The sequence below is a fragment of the Kryptolebias marmoratus genome, linkage group LG20, assembly GCF_001649575.2.
Source record: "Kryptolebias marmoratus isolate JLee-2015 linkage group LG20, ASM164957v2, whole genome shotgun sequence".
NCBI lineage: Eukaryota > Metazoa > Chordata > Actinopteri > Cyprinodontiformes > Rivulidae > Kryptolebias > Kryptolebias marmoratus.
Genome location: NC_051449.1, coordinates 18,467,705 through 18,483,795, shown reverse-complemented (window position 1 = coordinate 18,483,795; position 16,091 = coordinate 18,467,705). Strand labels below are relative to the sequence as shown.

At 40.3% G+C, this 16,091-nt stretch overlaps 1 protein-coding gene across 3 annotated transcripts; it reads right to left on the bottom strand.

Annotated features, from left to right (window-relative positions):
• Positions 1 to 463: 463 nt before the first annotated feature.
• Positions 464 to 16,091, bottom strand: col6a2 (collagen, type VI, alpha 2). 3 transcript variants are annotated; one of them, XM_017420839.3, is made up of 33 exons: positions 15,889 to 16,089; positions 15,704 to 15,760; positions 12,332 to 12,431; positions 12,125 to 12,225; positions 10,480 to 10,623; positions 9,542 to 9,904; positions 9,440 to 9,460; positions 9,259 to 9,324; positions 9,063 to 9,161; positions 8,931 to 8,957; positions 8,768 to 8,794; positions 8,623 to 8,667; positions 8,458 to 8,511; positions 8,318 to 8,380; positions 8,170 to 8,232; positions 7,996 to 8,049; positions 7,877 to 7,912; positions 7,732 to 7,794; positions 7,536 to 7,598; positions 7,350 to 7,412; positions 7,221 to 7,283; positions 7,078 to 7,128; positions 6,899 to 6,997; positions 6,757 to 6,819; positions 6,637 to 6,672; positions 6,494 to 6,539; positions 6,263 to 6,415; positions 6,083 to 6,177; positions 4,823 to 5,004; positions 4,540 to 4,718; positions 4,389 to 4,427; positions 1,998 to 2,332; positions 464 to 1,497 (listed from the first exon to the last, which is right to left on the bottom strand). In XM_017420839.3, the coding sequence occupies exons 3-33, from the start codon at positions 12,408 to 12,410 to the stop codon at positions 1,231 to 1,233; spliced, it is 3,039 nt and encodes a 1,012-aa protein (XP_017276328.1). In that variant the 5' UTR covers positions 12,411 to 12,431; positions 15,704 to 15,760; positions 15,889 to 16,089; the 3' UTR covers positions 464 to 1,230. The 3 variants fall into 3 exon arrangements, with proteins under 3 accessions (XP_017276328.1, XP_017276326.1, XP_037837724.1); XM_017420837.3 differs by lacking the exon at positions 15,704 to 15,760; XM_037981796.1 differs by lacking the exons at positions 464 to 1,497; positions 1,998 to 2,332; positions 15,704 to 15,760 and adding an exon at positions 2,453 to 3,686 and having other exon boundaries at positions 15,889 to 16,091.

The window sequence follows — 16,091 nt, the reverse complement described above, 5'->3', positions numbered from 1 at the left end:
GTCCATTTATTAATTTTCTTTAACCATTCTTATTATAATTCATCACTAAAATGCTCAATCATTCTGTATAAAACAGGATTCTACTTGTCTTAAATTGTGTTGGATTACAGAATGATTTAAACCTGTGTTTGTGGCATCATGAGAGGATTTTTGACATAAAATTATGATATGTAAATAAGCTGAAAAGAGACTCTGACCGGCTGAGAGAAAAAAGCTAAATCCCTGCTGCTGCCAAGAAGCTCAGGATCTTCTATTTTGGTGAGGAATTTGATCCTATTGAGAGTAAATATTCTGCTATACGAGATATCACCTTAACTGATATAAAGACGATAATGCAATATGTGTTACGAAAATGTATCCTTTACTACAGTGTTTGCATGCAGTTGAGTTACATTTTATTCTTTATAAATTCAAGACAAATGAACACATCACAGTAAATATCTTTCAAAGACAAAACACATAGTTGGGGTCACACTTTAGTCTTTATTTGAACGTACTGTATACAGATTAGATTATTTCTTGGTTGTGTGTAAATCAGGATATGTGCAGACCTGTTTGGGATTTGTCTGTAGTTGCATGTGGGACATTTTTGTGTAATGTTTTTCTTTCTGAGCAGATGTATCTAATACACTTTTACACAATGAAACTACAATAATGACAGCATAACACGATGTAAAAACAAAGATGTCAGGACCCCACAGATGACGTTTAGCACCATTAATAGCGACTTTGTCAAGAGAGACTGTGTGTGTGTGTGCTTGTAAAAAAATAAATGTAGAGAAAAGATTGTCCCTGGAAAACTTAAGTCAATATAGGATAAAAAATAAAAACTCAAAAAGAACAGAAAACTAAATCAAACCCACATTGTATTTGGTAAACCTTTGGTAAATATAAATCTCTTCTTTGGCATGTTTAGGGTCTTATGTCTTTAAAATGCTAAGTAAAGATTCAGAGGGACACAAATGGCACTGCATGTCTTTGTGCATGTGTGTGTGTGCGTGTGTGTGTAAAAGTGTTGGTCCTGCATGTTTTATGTTTTTTTTTACTTTTGTAAACAGGTTCTCATTCACAAGAACAGGATATGCAGCCATCTCAGTGCTTTACATCCAGGAATGGTAATGATCACAGAGTCTGCAGCCTCTGTGTGTGTTTTTGTGTATGCTGAAGGACCTGGTCCTTCTGTCATTCAACGACTTCTAACTCTGTGGTGTAGAGCACTGCAGGTCCTCACTAGCAAATCCAGCGCATGAAACGCTCAAAGAATGCAGGTTTGCGCAGCATGCTGAAGTCATCTCCTCTAAAGATGGCTGACTCATCCCCTAGTGACACTTTGCGGAGCACCTCTTCATCGGTGTCGCCTCCCAAGGCGATCACCGTGGGAACGCCCTCTGCCCTCTTCATGGCGCTCACACCCTCATCCAGCTGCTCGCTGGACGTGATGCCATCAGTGATGAATATAAAAGACACCTCGGCGTTGCGTCGTGACAGACGTTGGCTCTGCAAACACAATATTAAAGGTATGAGTAAGCATTTTAGGATTTTTGCCAAATAACAGGAAGTACAGCAGGAAGTTATAAGTGTGAATTACAAATTGAATATCACAGGACCACAGCCATTCAAGGAACTTTCACCACCAAATAAGATATTTACTGCTCACAACTTCTTCACAGAACCCCACTTGAAATTTTTTTTATTTCCCCTTTGAGGAAAATAAAAATGTGAATATACTGTCTTGGCTTGTACCAGTGACTTGTCAAAACCAGATGGATGTCAGGCAACTTTCAGAGAATGAAGATCACTGAATTTTAAAAACTGACACAAATTGTTTGATTGAAAAGGTTTATATGTACAAGACGCCGTGCCAGATTTACTGTTGACAAAAATGTATTCTTTAGAATTCACTGAAACAGACATTAACACCAGCGATGGTGCGCTTTAAGACAGTAAAATGATGTGGTAGATTAATGTTTAGATAAATTAGCTTGAATGTACAGTACCTCTTTAATCACCAGATTGTTGACAGCGTAGATGATGGCGCTGCCCAAAGCAGAAGATGAATCCATGTAGGTCACGCCTGCCAGTGAATCTACGATCACTGCGAGGTCGTGGGTGAGCGGGAACTCCACCTTTTGTTCTGTGGGGCTGCCGTACTGCAGCAGAGCCACGCGGGCATTCCTGTCGTCCGTCGGGCCTTTGGCCAGAACGAGGTGGCGAGCCACGTGCTCGATGAAGTCTTTGGCCCTGCGGTGGTTCTCCTGGCCCATCCTCTCAGAACCATCCAACATGAAGATCAAATCTACTGGCCTCTGGACACAACTAGCCACAGCAGGCTCTGAAACAGACACAAACATGCAGAGTGTGGCGTTCAGTGAGCAACAGCTGGAGAGCAGATGTTCAAAAGTCAAAGACAGGAAAAGACTTACAATAACATGCCAAATAACTCCACACATGCTAGCAGCGGTCAAGCTGTTTTAATTTACTCTAAAGGTTTCCAGATCAGCACAGGGCCTCATCAACACAGAGATATTTATTCTTTTTAAACCATAAACTTTAATACATTCAGTTTAATCCAAAACAAAATTGTTCACATCATAAAGTTGCAGTCACAGAGTTGATAAAATAACAGTTGGTTAAGGCTACGATGTGGCCATTTCTCTGTAGTCATCATACTTTACTAGCCAAGCCACATGCTGAAAAAAATAAAACATGCACCAGCCAAGAGACCAACATACAATATTTCCTTCATCTCCTCCAAGTCAGTCCACCAAACAGTTACATACACAAACTTCTGACTCATATACAGAATACATGTCTTTATAAAACCTGATATTTTCCATGTGTCATAGCTTTTAACCAACATAAACGGTTCATAAAGAATGAAAGGAAAGGTCGTAACCATAGATATGTGCAAAATACCCAAGAATGTCTGAGTGATTCAGCGAGCTTGTGATTCACATTGGAAATTAGGCTTCATCACAGAGCCACTGTACAAGAGGAACATGAATGACTCTATATTCATCTCTGCCTGCAACAAATGGATGACATCCATTTTCCATTTGAGCAGAAACTGGTCCTCCAATAAGATGGAAGAAATGATATGTGTATGTTACTGACATGTGTTTCCCTGGGTTACACCGCTGTGTTCGTTCAGAAATGTTCAGTGTGCACAGACAGCAGGGATCCACATTTCGACTTTTTGTTCATCACATTTGCTTCATAACCTCGAGGTTGCTCCCAAAGATTAGGCAGAACAAGCTTCAACTCATGCGGTTGTTTTGCATTAGCCTAAATGTGTATTGCACCTTCAGAGTTATAACAGCTACAACAAAATATATATTTATTGTCCAGCAGCAAGCTTATTAGTCATAGTTGCGAGGTAGCGTGGTTAGCATGTTAGTGCTAGCAAAGCCCAAGGGCTTTCTCTGGGTCTCCCATAATGTCTCCATAGACATATTTGAATGAGTCGATGAACAGCTTGGTCCACTGATCCCTGTCCTCTCCCTCGGTGAGTTTGGCTCTCTGGGCTGTGTACGCCATGGTTGCTATGCCAACCCCGTACTGATGCTCGCTCAGGCCGTTCATCAGGTTGGCCACACCCTCCAAAGAGGTGGGGACCAATGAGGGGCTGCCTTCTTCAGCCAATGGCTTCCAGGGGGGCGGGGCTTCCCCCTTAGAGTTGCCCCCTCCTGCAACAAGTGGGTGGAACAACACTGTGGGCGGGGTCCCACAAAGGCATCAACACAGCCAATCATGATGTCGGAGGCACACTGGTTCGGTCTACAAAGTTTGTTTGGTCTTAAGTGGCTTACAACCTCATGATCTGATCACCAGAACAATGATAGGACTAACAGTTTAAAAAGACATTATTAGCAGGTTAAACCACAATTCCTCTAAAATGTTGATGTAATTTAAAGCTGCCAGTACGCTTCAAAGGAAATACTCAGAGCAAAGTGTTGTTATCTTAGGTATATTTTTATTTTTTTACCAAGGACAATGTTCCATTTGTTAACATAGAGGGGGCGGGACTTAAACTTGTACTAGGATCAGCCAATGGGAAAGCTTCTGGCTTCAGCTTCCAGGTTCCCATCAGATCTATACAATTTATTATCAGTCTGGGGTTTACACACATGAAACAAGCACCGATAAACTAATAATGCTGCTGGTTAAAGTGCAGTGCTTTATGCTCTTTTAGTATTTTTTTAAAGATAATAAATTGCAGAAATTTTTATGTCCCAGAAATTACCTTAAGTTTTGACCCTACTTGAGAAGCACTTCGTTTGAAGCTTACTGACCTTTTATTGAGCTGAGCCCAGACCTAATTATTGAAACAACATTTACCCTGAGAGTAGAATAGACAATTTTATTATATACCGTATTTAAAATCTTACCTGATTTACAAGGCAGATCGGGGCATACAATGATGGGCTCTAACAAGGACAGCGAGAACAAAACATGGTTAGAAAAACAACAAGTAGATCTTCTCTTTTTCACTACTTGAGCATGTTGCACATTAACGTTATTTCCATTTTGTGAGTTTACCTGGGCAGAGCACAGTTTCAATCCTATCAATGAACTCTTCTGCTACGAGATCTGCAAATCGTCTCATCCCCATCACTCTACCATCTTTCTGACAGGCGATGCTCTGCAGACTCTCATTCTCCTCAATCTGCTCAAACATGTCTCCGATACCAATGGCACTCACGTCAACACTGGGATCACTGTTCACACGCACCAGAACCGAAAAATACAAGCACCGAGATTAGACTCGTCCTACATCACAAGTTCATGCACCAAATCTCACAACACTGCACCACACACATACTTGCACAGGTATGTGAGGAGGGTGTCGTCGTCTCTTGGGTCAAAACGTCCGTCTGTAAGGACGACAACAGTGACGTTGGCTCTGGCTCTGCGGCTGTCCCTGATCAGGTTGTCGTAGGCGTATTTAAGAGCAGATGGAGTCCACGTTCCTCCTGCGATCCACTCCAATTTCTTTACAGCTTCCTGAACAGTAGAAGGCAGAGCATGTGGTAAACAATAGGAGGATAAATGTTCCTCACAGATTTTCTACTAAAATAGTTTTAGAATGCAGTTGTTATGACTTAGTGTTTAGTAAATAAGTAAAGCGTATTGGAGAAAACTACCACAGCTTGCACAGACTGTAATAAAGTTTAATTTTATGTATGTGAACTTAAGACTGAAAGCTAATAATAAACAACATCCTTTACTGCTGCTGTTTGTTTTCTTCTTAAAATAAAAGATGTTTGTGTGCAGTGTCAAGCATATTAGTATTTGCATGATTCTGGAAAAATTTATGTTAATGTCTTAACTAAACACAGAACATTGCTTAAAGTCTGTGCATAAAAATGGGAAATACAATACTAAAACTAGAGATTTGAACCTTCCTGTAACAAGTCAGTGACACAGTGAGCTAACTTAGTAAACTAGCCTAAATTCTGTTGTGTATTTCAGCGTCAATCCTGAGCCCATTCATTATCAACACGTCTCAATGGACCACAATTATGTAGTTTAACTTCAAAGCCTTGATTACAAACTCCTTTTAACACTTGCAAGATTAAAGTTTGATGTGTTTCCATTGTAAGCAAACAGTTCATTTGTTAGAGACTATTTTCAGCTGTAATTTAGTGATCAGTTATGATAATGTAATGAACATCTCTGGCAGCACCAAAGTACATGTGGGAAAAAGTTAATAAATCCAGCGCTGATATCAATATAAATAAATATACATCTTAAAAATAAATATCTTAAAATATGTATTTTTTTCTGCACTAAATTTGTTTGTAGTCAATTTCAGTTTAGCAAAATACTGAACAGATTAGATCCTTATAGGTAGCCCTATCATTTCTGCTCAATAGATTTTATGTTCTGACACAAGTTCACTCAGAGAAACGTCTTCATCTGGTGACTTCCTTTTCCCATATGTGAACAGACACCCAGTCAGCTTTTATTAATTAGGAAACATTTGGCCAAAGACACGGAAGAACTGTCTATATTGTACACTAAAAATAAACCTTCGTGTTGTGTACATCTGTGTTTATGTCTGTCTCTGTGTTAGCGAAACCTTGAAAGCAGTCAGTGAGTCAATCTCGGGGTCATTGAGCCCGATTGACTGGAAGGTCCCACTATGGCTGTACTGAACCACACCAACGCGTATGCCTGGGGAAACAAACAGAGGTGTTAATACACTGCTCAAGTTGGCAGTGAGCTTGAAAATGCGGGAATTGCACTTTGACAACGGAACCTGTCTCTGACTGGGGATCTTTGGCGAAAGACCCCAGTCTGTTGATGGTGTTGATGACAAAGTTCTTCTCCAGGGTGAAGTTGGTGAGACCCACAGACTCGGAGCTGTCGATAACAAAGACGATGTCCAGGGCTCCACAGCGTTTCTCACAGTCTGGAGATTAAAACAGATAAGAATTCAACTTCGATACATAGAGTTTTTAAATGACTGTACAGCAGTAGCCTAACTCACCACAGCAGCCACAGGTCTCTCTGATGTAGGTCATAACATCACACTCCTGCAGCAAAAGACACAAATTCATGGTTATATTCCTCTCAAACTGTGTGTTTGGATGTGTTTAATGACAAAAATGTGATTAAATGAAATGTTCTCACAGTAAGACCAGGATCTCCCTCTGGACCAGGATTTCCCTGAAGAGAAGGATAATAAACTCTGTGTTGTTCAGTTCATCACTGCAGACAGATAATGCCATTTGATGTTTTTTGTATACATACATCAAGACCAGGATCTCCTCTTGGTCCTCTTAGTCCAGGCTCCCCCAAGGGCCCTGGCTCACCCTGTTAAAAGTAAAATAAATGACTCATTTGTAACCTTAAGTATGGCTATAACTCTAACTACATACCAGAAATGACTTACAGGCTCTCCTGGAGTTCCTTTATCTCCAGGATCTCCCTTTTGACCGCAGTCTCCTCTGCTTCCACGTGCTCCTTGACTGCCAGGTTCTCCTTTTTCACCCTGCAGATGAGCAAAGGAGACTTGTGTCAGGTAAGCGTATCACAAGAAAATGAAAATTAACTTATGGACATGTTTTATACCGTTGGTCCTCTTGGTCCAGGATAACTAAAGCCAGGTCTTCCCGTGTCTCCCTGAAGAGATGCACACATTCAAGATGAAAAAGTGTTGCTACAGACCTGAAACAGTCTGAGGATGATGAGACCACAAACACACAGGTACTAACCTTTGGTCCGAGCACTCCAGGCTCTCCTCTTGGTCCAGCATCTCCAGGGTCGCCTCTGGTACCCTAAGGTTCAAAGGATGTTAAAATAACAGCTATCTTTAAGGGACTTTTTAAAAAATGTTAACCTACATTTCTTCCAGGCCCCCCTGGTGTTCCTGGTGCTCCCCTGGGTCCTGGCAGGCCAGCGTCTCCCTGTTTAAATTTTTAAAAAGATGCAAGCATGGCAATAAAAGCAAGTTACGGAGTATATGTTGATTTTATGATGTTATTTTTCTTACAAGGTACTAGCTAATGAAATGAAATAGTTCTTTCTACCTTTGGTCCGCTAGCTCCTTCTGTACCCACGACTCCTCTCTGGCCCTCTGGCCCTGATTCACCCTGAAACATAATTATATCAGCACTTAACCTCCAATTGTCTTAATACTGAAAATAAAGCAGACTAAAATAATTTGGGCTAATGCAAAAAAGAAGAATGATTCATATTTGTACCACTGACTATCTGAGCTCGTACCTTTTCTCCTTTATCACCAGCTGGCCCTTGTGCTCCTTTTGACCCATGGTCTCCTCTTCTTCCCTGAAATAAAAAACACAGTTATTGAGGCCATCAGGCAGCATAAAACAGAACATGTGATACTAAGTAAATCAGGTATTCTTACTTCCTCGCCTGTCTTTCCCGCAAGTCCAGGTCGGCCCTAACAAACAAAACAATCAGATCAACCACTCGGTGTGACAGACTGTTCATGACTCACAGATTTAGTTGTCTAAAGCATCTTACTTGGTTTCCCTTATCTCCAGGAAGGCCAGGTGATCCAGGACTTCCACTCTCTCCCTGCAGATGAAACATCACGTTTTAGAGTTTTTTCCTTCAGTACTGACAACTTTAAGAAATACTTCTAGCCTGTTAATCTCAGCAAATGACACATTTCCTCATCTCTGTTATCTGTTTCACCTTTGGTCCAGCCTCTCCGGGTTGGCCTTGGGGACCAGGTCTTCCAGGACGTCCAGGATCACCCTAGAGAAAATGAAGCAGTGTTTAATCATGGACTGGATGAGTGATGGATTGGGTTTTATCAGTAAGGAGTGAAGGGGTTGCGTACCTTTTCTCCATCAGTTCCAGGGGGACCACGTTCACCAACATTTCCAGGGTGACCATCAGGACCCTGAAAACCATTTAACATAAATTATCAATAGGCAATAACACAGTGCATTGGAGATGATCAAATCACAAGGGTCTTACTTTGTCGCCTGGGTCTCCTTTGCAACCTGGAGCACCAATTCGGCCAATTTTACCCTGAAAGTATAATTTTATAAAAATTAATGACACTACCAAAAAATACTAAAGGTCTTTTTCAGAACATATTCTCCCTGAAGCACAGAACAAAGGCTCATCCCCAAACTTTACCTTCTGCCCATCCGTTCCATCGCGTCCTGGAATGCCAGCTACACCCTAATAACAATAAATGAGGCCAATTAGAGAAAAAAAACCCATCAATTATTGGCAAGTGTGAATAAACAACAAGTGAGGTTTTATTAAGAAAATGACCTACCTTTTTCCCTTGAGTTCCTATTTCCCCCTGTGTGTGGACAGAATATCAATTATTCACCAAGCTTGTCAGCACTTTCAACCAGTTTTAAATCACTGATGAAAAACTCAAAGCTGAATATCAAAGAAGCTATTTGAAACCACACAAAATCTAGCTGAAGCCTCACCTTCTCGCCCTTATGACCTGGTTCACCCTATAGAAAGGAAATAAAGGACAAGCAAATATCAAATCTCAGTTTAAAACAATGCTGATAATTTGTTCTGGTCCAGCGGACAATGGGTCAGAGAAAAGCACTTACTTTGATACCAGGCTGACCAATGGGACCTTCAATACCAGGGTCTCCTGGGCGACCTCTATCTCCTTTCAGTCCTGGGTCACCGTTGTCCCCTTTAGCTCCCTGCAGTCAACGGGTTCAAAGGAGAAAACACCCGTGAGGATGACAGTGAACAGTGTGTGTTGTAGATGCTGCAAATGTTTATGTGTGCAAAACTCACCTTCTGTCCTCTGTGGCCTTTTGGACCAGGAGGCCCTTCAGTCTCTCGACAGGACACTTTGTAACACTAGTTTTGTTGATGATGAAGAGAAACAGTCAGTGATAGTACAGAAAGTTAGCTGATCTGACTCAGATATTTATGATTTATTTCAAATATATCTCTGATAGAAGTCCAATCTTACCTCCGTATAAGCCAAATGTTTCTGTAAAGACAAAAAGAAACAAAGCGTGAGCAGACAGGTCATTATCTGTGTTTGATCTGTAAGTGCATGATTGTGCGTTACCATTGTCTTGATGATGCGGTCCATGGTTTCAGTGTGTATCTGGACTTTGCCCTGTGAAAGATCCACAGCCATGTAATCGTCCCTGTAAACTGAAGCTGGCGAGTTGGCGATCTCCCTCAGCCCAGTCTCTTCGATGTTTGCCGATGCTGCCACAACAAATACCCGGATGCCCTTATCACGAGCCTCCTCTGCTGACACCTTAATGCCGCCGCATGGGTTTCCGGTCACGTGGCCGTCAGTGATGACCACAGCAAAACGAAGGCCCGAGGAGCTTGAGGGTGATTGCAGCATTTCCCTTGTCATGGCTTTGAGGGCGCAATCAATGTAAGTGCCCTTTCCCAGGTAGTTGATTACCCTGAGTTTCTGCAAGAATGAACAGGTACTTCTTTACCCATTTAATTTAAATCTGTATAAAGACTGCAGCATAAAAAAACTTCCCCCTTTTTTTCTTCTCCTTGAGAAATAGAAGTGATGTAACCAACATGGGACAATGAAGGAACTAGCTAAAAAGTGACATCCCATACAAGCACCTGTAAATTTACTAAATTTAATTTAAACAGACTTTTATAAGAGCTAAACAGAGTGAGGATTTCTGTTTTGGCTGTTTCCAGTTTCAGTGCTAAGCTGTTGCCTCTTAATACAAAAGACCTGTTGTCGCTTCTGTGAGACACATGGATTTTTGATTTTTTTTTACAGCATGAAATACTAGACAAACACAGGTCATATAAACTAAGGATAAGAACACAACCTTACTAGTGCTATTCGCGACACCTGTGTTTACCTGTCGTTGTGCTTCCATAGGTCTACTATCAATAATGTCTATCGACACAATTTGACTGGCTTAGGACTCAACACATCTGCTGAATGTGTTTGGGTTAGGGGTTTCTGCAGTAAAGGGAAGTAAACAGGATGTGTGTGTTCGTGTGTGTGATACTCACACTGATGAACTCATTTGCAGGTCCAATGTTACTGATAATCTCTTGTTTCTGGGAGAAGTGGAGTCCACCAATGTTCCATTTGATATGGACAACACCCCTGATATCTTCATCCTTCAGTCGCGCCACAAAGTCCTCAGTGAAAGTCTACAAAAAGGAGATACAACACATTATGCACATTGTGTTTTGATCAGCACAAGTGAGACATTTTATTGTAAATAAAAATGGCGAACCAATTTGTTTTTTAAAAACTTTTAAAAGCAATGTTTTGCTTTGCTCCAGGTTCTAAAGCTAGGGTGCTGCCACAAGAGGGGGCTGCTGCTCGCGACATTTTTCAGGAAGATTTTCCAAAAGAATAACCTACCTGTACGTTTACATTTGTGAACTGGAGCGTGAGTAAAGTGTCAAAAGTCACATGCACAGGCAGCCGATCTGTGCGCTTGTGTTGACTGAGCCGTCCACAGCAGGTGATCCATGCACGTGCATTTGACAACTTGTATTTGTAGCATTTTGCTTAAAATCTGTTTTTATATTTGTGAATGTTGTTTTACAATTTTGTAAATACTTTTGAGACTAATTTATCTCCATACAAATCTATGTCATTAACTGTGTCATCTGAAACTGATGCCAGTGTTAAAAGTTTATGAAACAAAGTTCCCATGAACCAGTATGAAGTTTTTATCACTCATTGCCATGAAAGGCAGGTAATCATACCATTGGCTGTGTGTGTGTCAGCAAAATCTCTCATAAACCACTGGACAGACTTTAATGAAACTCTCAGTAATTAATAATTAGATTTATGTCTGCAACTGATTAACTTTTACACAGTTAATCAACCTTAGTAGCACAAAAATGGCTACAACTCAGTCAATTTTACAGATACTAAGCTAAAACTTGATGTGGCAGTAGGCAGGCCTGACCCCCAACACAGATTATATGAGATCTTTATTTAAAACTTTTACATGCAAGGTGGGAGACGAAATGCATTCCTTTAATAAATCATTAAGATTTGAGGTGTTTTAAAATGGCAGCAATCCACTTTAGCCTCCGCCCCGCTCCAACTTGGCATTAGTTTGTCAGTCTGGTCGGAGTTAAACACTGTTTCTCTAAACTTAGGTCAATGAAAGAGCTATCTGTAACAACAGATAAGATATTAACTGTTCATAACTCCTTCACAGAGCCACTTCAAAAGATCTAAATTATTGCTGTAGGAGTAATCACTGTTGAGTACTGTGTGAACAGTAACTCCAGCTGTCCCAGCAACCATTTAATCTTATAGTCTGTCAGAACAATTAGGCCAAATATATTAGTAGACGTTTAAAATTTTAATTTATTTTCTTAAAATCTTCTCAAGACCCCAAAGCCGGTGGTTCCCGGCTAACAGTGAACTGCAGTTTTAAAAGATTCACTGGTAAAGTCATTAAAAATGACAATACTTTAACTTTATGAAACAATAGGCATACAATAGTTATTACATGTGTAACGGGAAAACAAGCAACCTATAATTTATTATGTTTCTCATATAAATGGTCAGAGTCTAGTCTACTTAGTCATTATATATAATAGAATAAATACATCAATATGCTTAAATCTGACCACAGCTGTTTGCTGTGAAAAACATCTTTAAAACTGTAAATAAAAGAAGAACCTTGATGCTGTTCACAAGCGCTCCTGGAGGCGACTCCTGCAGGGCAATGGTTTCCGACGTGTCTATGGTGAAGTACAAGTCTATGGGACAATCCCTCTTCTCTGGAAGAGACACACAACAACAAACGTGTCTCAGGGTTGTTGGAAACTTAGAAATTTGTGTTGAAAATGAAATTGCATTGTTGTTGTTGACGTTTGTGGCTCTCACTGGTGCTGCACTCTGCTTTCTGGGCATGAGTCAGGGCTCCAAATAGAAGGCAGAGCGCGACGATCTCCAACCCCAGCATCTTCGTCTTCTTCTTCTTCTCCTGTTCGACACATACAGTCACAGGACACCTGAGCTAATGTTGTCTTCCCTTTTCTCCTCAAATATTTGTGCTGGTAGCTCATAAAAAGGGTAAAAAGACAGAATTAGGAAAATAAGAAGGCAGAAAACACAAATACTTTAAAGCCTAAGTATGGGGGAAATATGCTTAAACCACCAATCTTTCATTAGGCATTTGTTCATTGCCAGTGAAACTATCAAGATTAAATTCTGTTTTAAAGTAAGTGTCCAACAAATAAATCTCCTACTGTTGCTTTGGGAAAAGAAGGAAGCCACGCACTTATTTTAATGGTTTCAAAATGTCACAGGAACACGCCTCTTTGCTTTGTTGGAATTGAGAAAATGAATCAAAACGAATCCCAAATAACCAACAAATACCAACATTTGTCTCAAACCAGATAAAGTTACCAAACTATAACTACAATCGTTTTTACAGAAGGAAAACATGTATTTTGTTGGTGACGACACAAGAATAAGCCAGATCAACCTGTATCTGGCAGCAGAGAGAGGGATGTGGGTTAAATTACCAGGATTGTTTCAAATGAACTGATTTTATCAGGTTTCAGTGTCACAGAAAACCTAGAACTGTTCGCTGCAGGAGGCCTTGACGCTCTGACAATTATGTTCACAGCGTGTGTCTGGATCAGAAATGTTTACATGTCCAGAATTCGCTTTTCAGCACCAGCCATTTCAGTGATGCAACAAAAATCAATCGAGTTGTTAATCAAACGAGCACATATAGGTGTGCACACTGGGCAGCACGGCGGTGCAGCTGCACAGCACAAAGCTTCTGGGTTTGCAGTCTGCTGGTCGGCTGAGAGGGGGCTGTTTATTCAAGATCCCTGGAATCAAGAATCATTTCCCCTCACAACTACGTCACATTCGGTCACTTGAAGACAGCAGGAAGCGATTTACAGAAGCTGCCATGTTGTATTTTTGGAACCAGCACTTGCACACTGCGGATATGGGGCTTTAATCTGCACGCAATCATGGTGTCACATGACCTTTGTTTTAAGCATGAAATAACTGATTACAGTTTTTATTTCCATCAAAGCCAATGTCCCGTTTGTTTACATGGAGGGGCGGGGCTTAAGACTCAAACCAGAACGGGCCAACAGGAAGGCTGGTTCTGTTCCGGTTCAGGTCTACCTTTATTCTACATACTAAGGTTGGCGCAGAAGCCACATTAGTCAACTGAAGTGTTGTAGTAGTAGCTCAAAAATTCCAACTAGTCAGTTTTTAATGTGCTACTTGACCACTGGACTAAACTAGTAGACAATAGCTGACAACATACAAGTTAACTAGTAACATAAAAAAACCTTGCATGTTTATTTGTTAGCACAAATTCTGCACACCTGTTGACTTAAGCCTAATACTTAACTAGTCAACTAGTAATACTAAAATGCTTGCTAGTCAGCTAGTTGAAGCAGTTTTGTTATAATGACTTTAGGTGCACCATTCAGATAGTTGACATTTAGCTGCACTAGTTCACTAGCAAGGAAAATAAAGCTTTAACTAGTCAACTATGGAGAATTTGTGAATGACTAGTTCACTAGTTAACTTGTTAACTTTTGTTTTTGTTCCACTAGTTAGCTAGTAAGGTCAAACCCATTTCAGCTGGTCAACTAGAGGGAATTTAGGTCACACTAGTCTACTACACACATTAGACTGTTAGTTGTCTGGTGTGCAAAATTTGTGTTGACTGGTTAATATGTAAGAGTTACCTCACTAGTTACCTAATATGTCACAGTTGATGATTAGTTAAGACTATTGGACTACTAGTATGGCACTTTGGCTTGTTAATATGACTTTTCCTCTGACTAGTTAGAAAAAAGTGCCATTAGTTGGCAAAAAGAGTTACTAGTAAGAGTGTTTACTCAACTAGTTCACCAAGATTTTTAACTAGTGCAACTAAATCTGCAAATATCAAATAAATAAATAAACTGCTTGCCACATCCCAAAATTTGTTCCAGTTGTTGACTAGTAAATATTTTGAGTCTTACTAGTTAATTAGTCTGTGTGCACTAGTAAATTAGTTGAAATTTTTTGCTAAACTATTTAGATCAAAACTATTTCAGTAAGTTGACTAGTGAGAATTTTAGTCTTTACTTTACTTTAGTCTTTAGTTAACAAGTTAAATTTTTAGGTTACACTATTTGACTAGTGTTCACATTTGACACTTTGCCATGAGATGACTAGTAGGGAAAATGTGTGTTAATTAGTTGAGAGGATTGTTTATGTTTACTAGTTACCTTAGATGATACATTTGTCTACTAGTTTTGGCCAATGACTCAATACTGTGTAAAAAAGCTGACTAGTTGGGACTTTTGGGCTACTAATGCAGCACTTTGGCTAACTAATACAACTTTTTCTGAAAAAAGTGCCAGTAGTTGACCAAATATGTGCTACTAGTAAGAGTGTTTGTTCAACTAGTGCACCAGGATGTTGAACTAGTGTGACTAAATGTGCAATTAGTGCATCTAAAGATAAAAAATACTGAATAAATACACAAATGGTTTGCCACAGTCTTATCAAAGACATGCCGTTTGAATAATCATTGAATCTAAATGTAACCATGCTCGGTTGCATCTATATTTATGTCAGCCCAATAAACAAACACACAAACAAACAATTCAATCAACAAGTGAGATAAACATCATTTGCAGGGTCTTCATCCACTCTAAAAAGGCAGGGTGCAGGCACAGCGAGGCCTTTAAATTCTTGTAACGGTCAGATGCAATATGAAGAAAAGCAAAGTAATAATTTGGTTGTTCTTTTGTTTCTCACATTCATCACATCTACTGATGCTTACTGGGTTTATAATCTGTAAAACAACTCACAAGCAGCAAACAAAAGAAAACGTATTTTCTGTAAAGAAAACATATCTGCAGCCTGATTATCAATCCAATTCTGAGTCTCTCTAATTATGTTTTACAAAACCAGTTCTCACATCTGCAGCACATATGGAAGCAGAATCGGCTCTATTCTTGTTTTCAACAGAGGAAGTTTTCAGACTCGTTGTGTTTAATCTTCTGTAATTTCACCCAACCACACTGCGGCTTTGCTGCGGCTCCCTCTAGCGGCCAGACGGGGAGCTGCAGAGGGGGTCGCTCATGCAGATGTTCCCACATCTCTCCCGCTGTCCAGGCCGGACAGTGGAGGGCAATTATCAAAGTATTTCATCACAGCACAGGGGAATATCATGCAAAATACACACACAGGAGAGAAAAGACCGAAATAAATTACATTACTAACTTTCAAAAAGTTTGATTGTTTTCACAGTAGTTCTGTAGCCAACGTTTGCAGTTTTGACTGGGTGAAAAAAAACATCATTGTCAGATTAAAACGTGAAAATAAGAAAGAGAACAAAAGAGGGAGAATATTTGAACAGGAGAAGGAGAGAAAACAACGAAGTTGCTGTGCGTAAAAGCGCAGTTTACCTGAACCTTTGGTAACTTGAAAACTCTTTCCGCAGCCGGCCCTCAGCTGATTATCTCATGTCCACAGGAGGGAAACCCGAGAGAGAAAAAGGGGGACACCGGAGGACAGAGTGGGGAAAACAGAGCCCTTCTGGATGCGCGTTCAGTTCCCGCAGCAGAGCCGTCCGTTCGCCCCTGCCGTCCCGGTCCAGCCCCAGCGACCA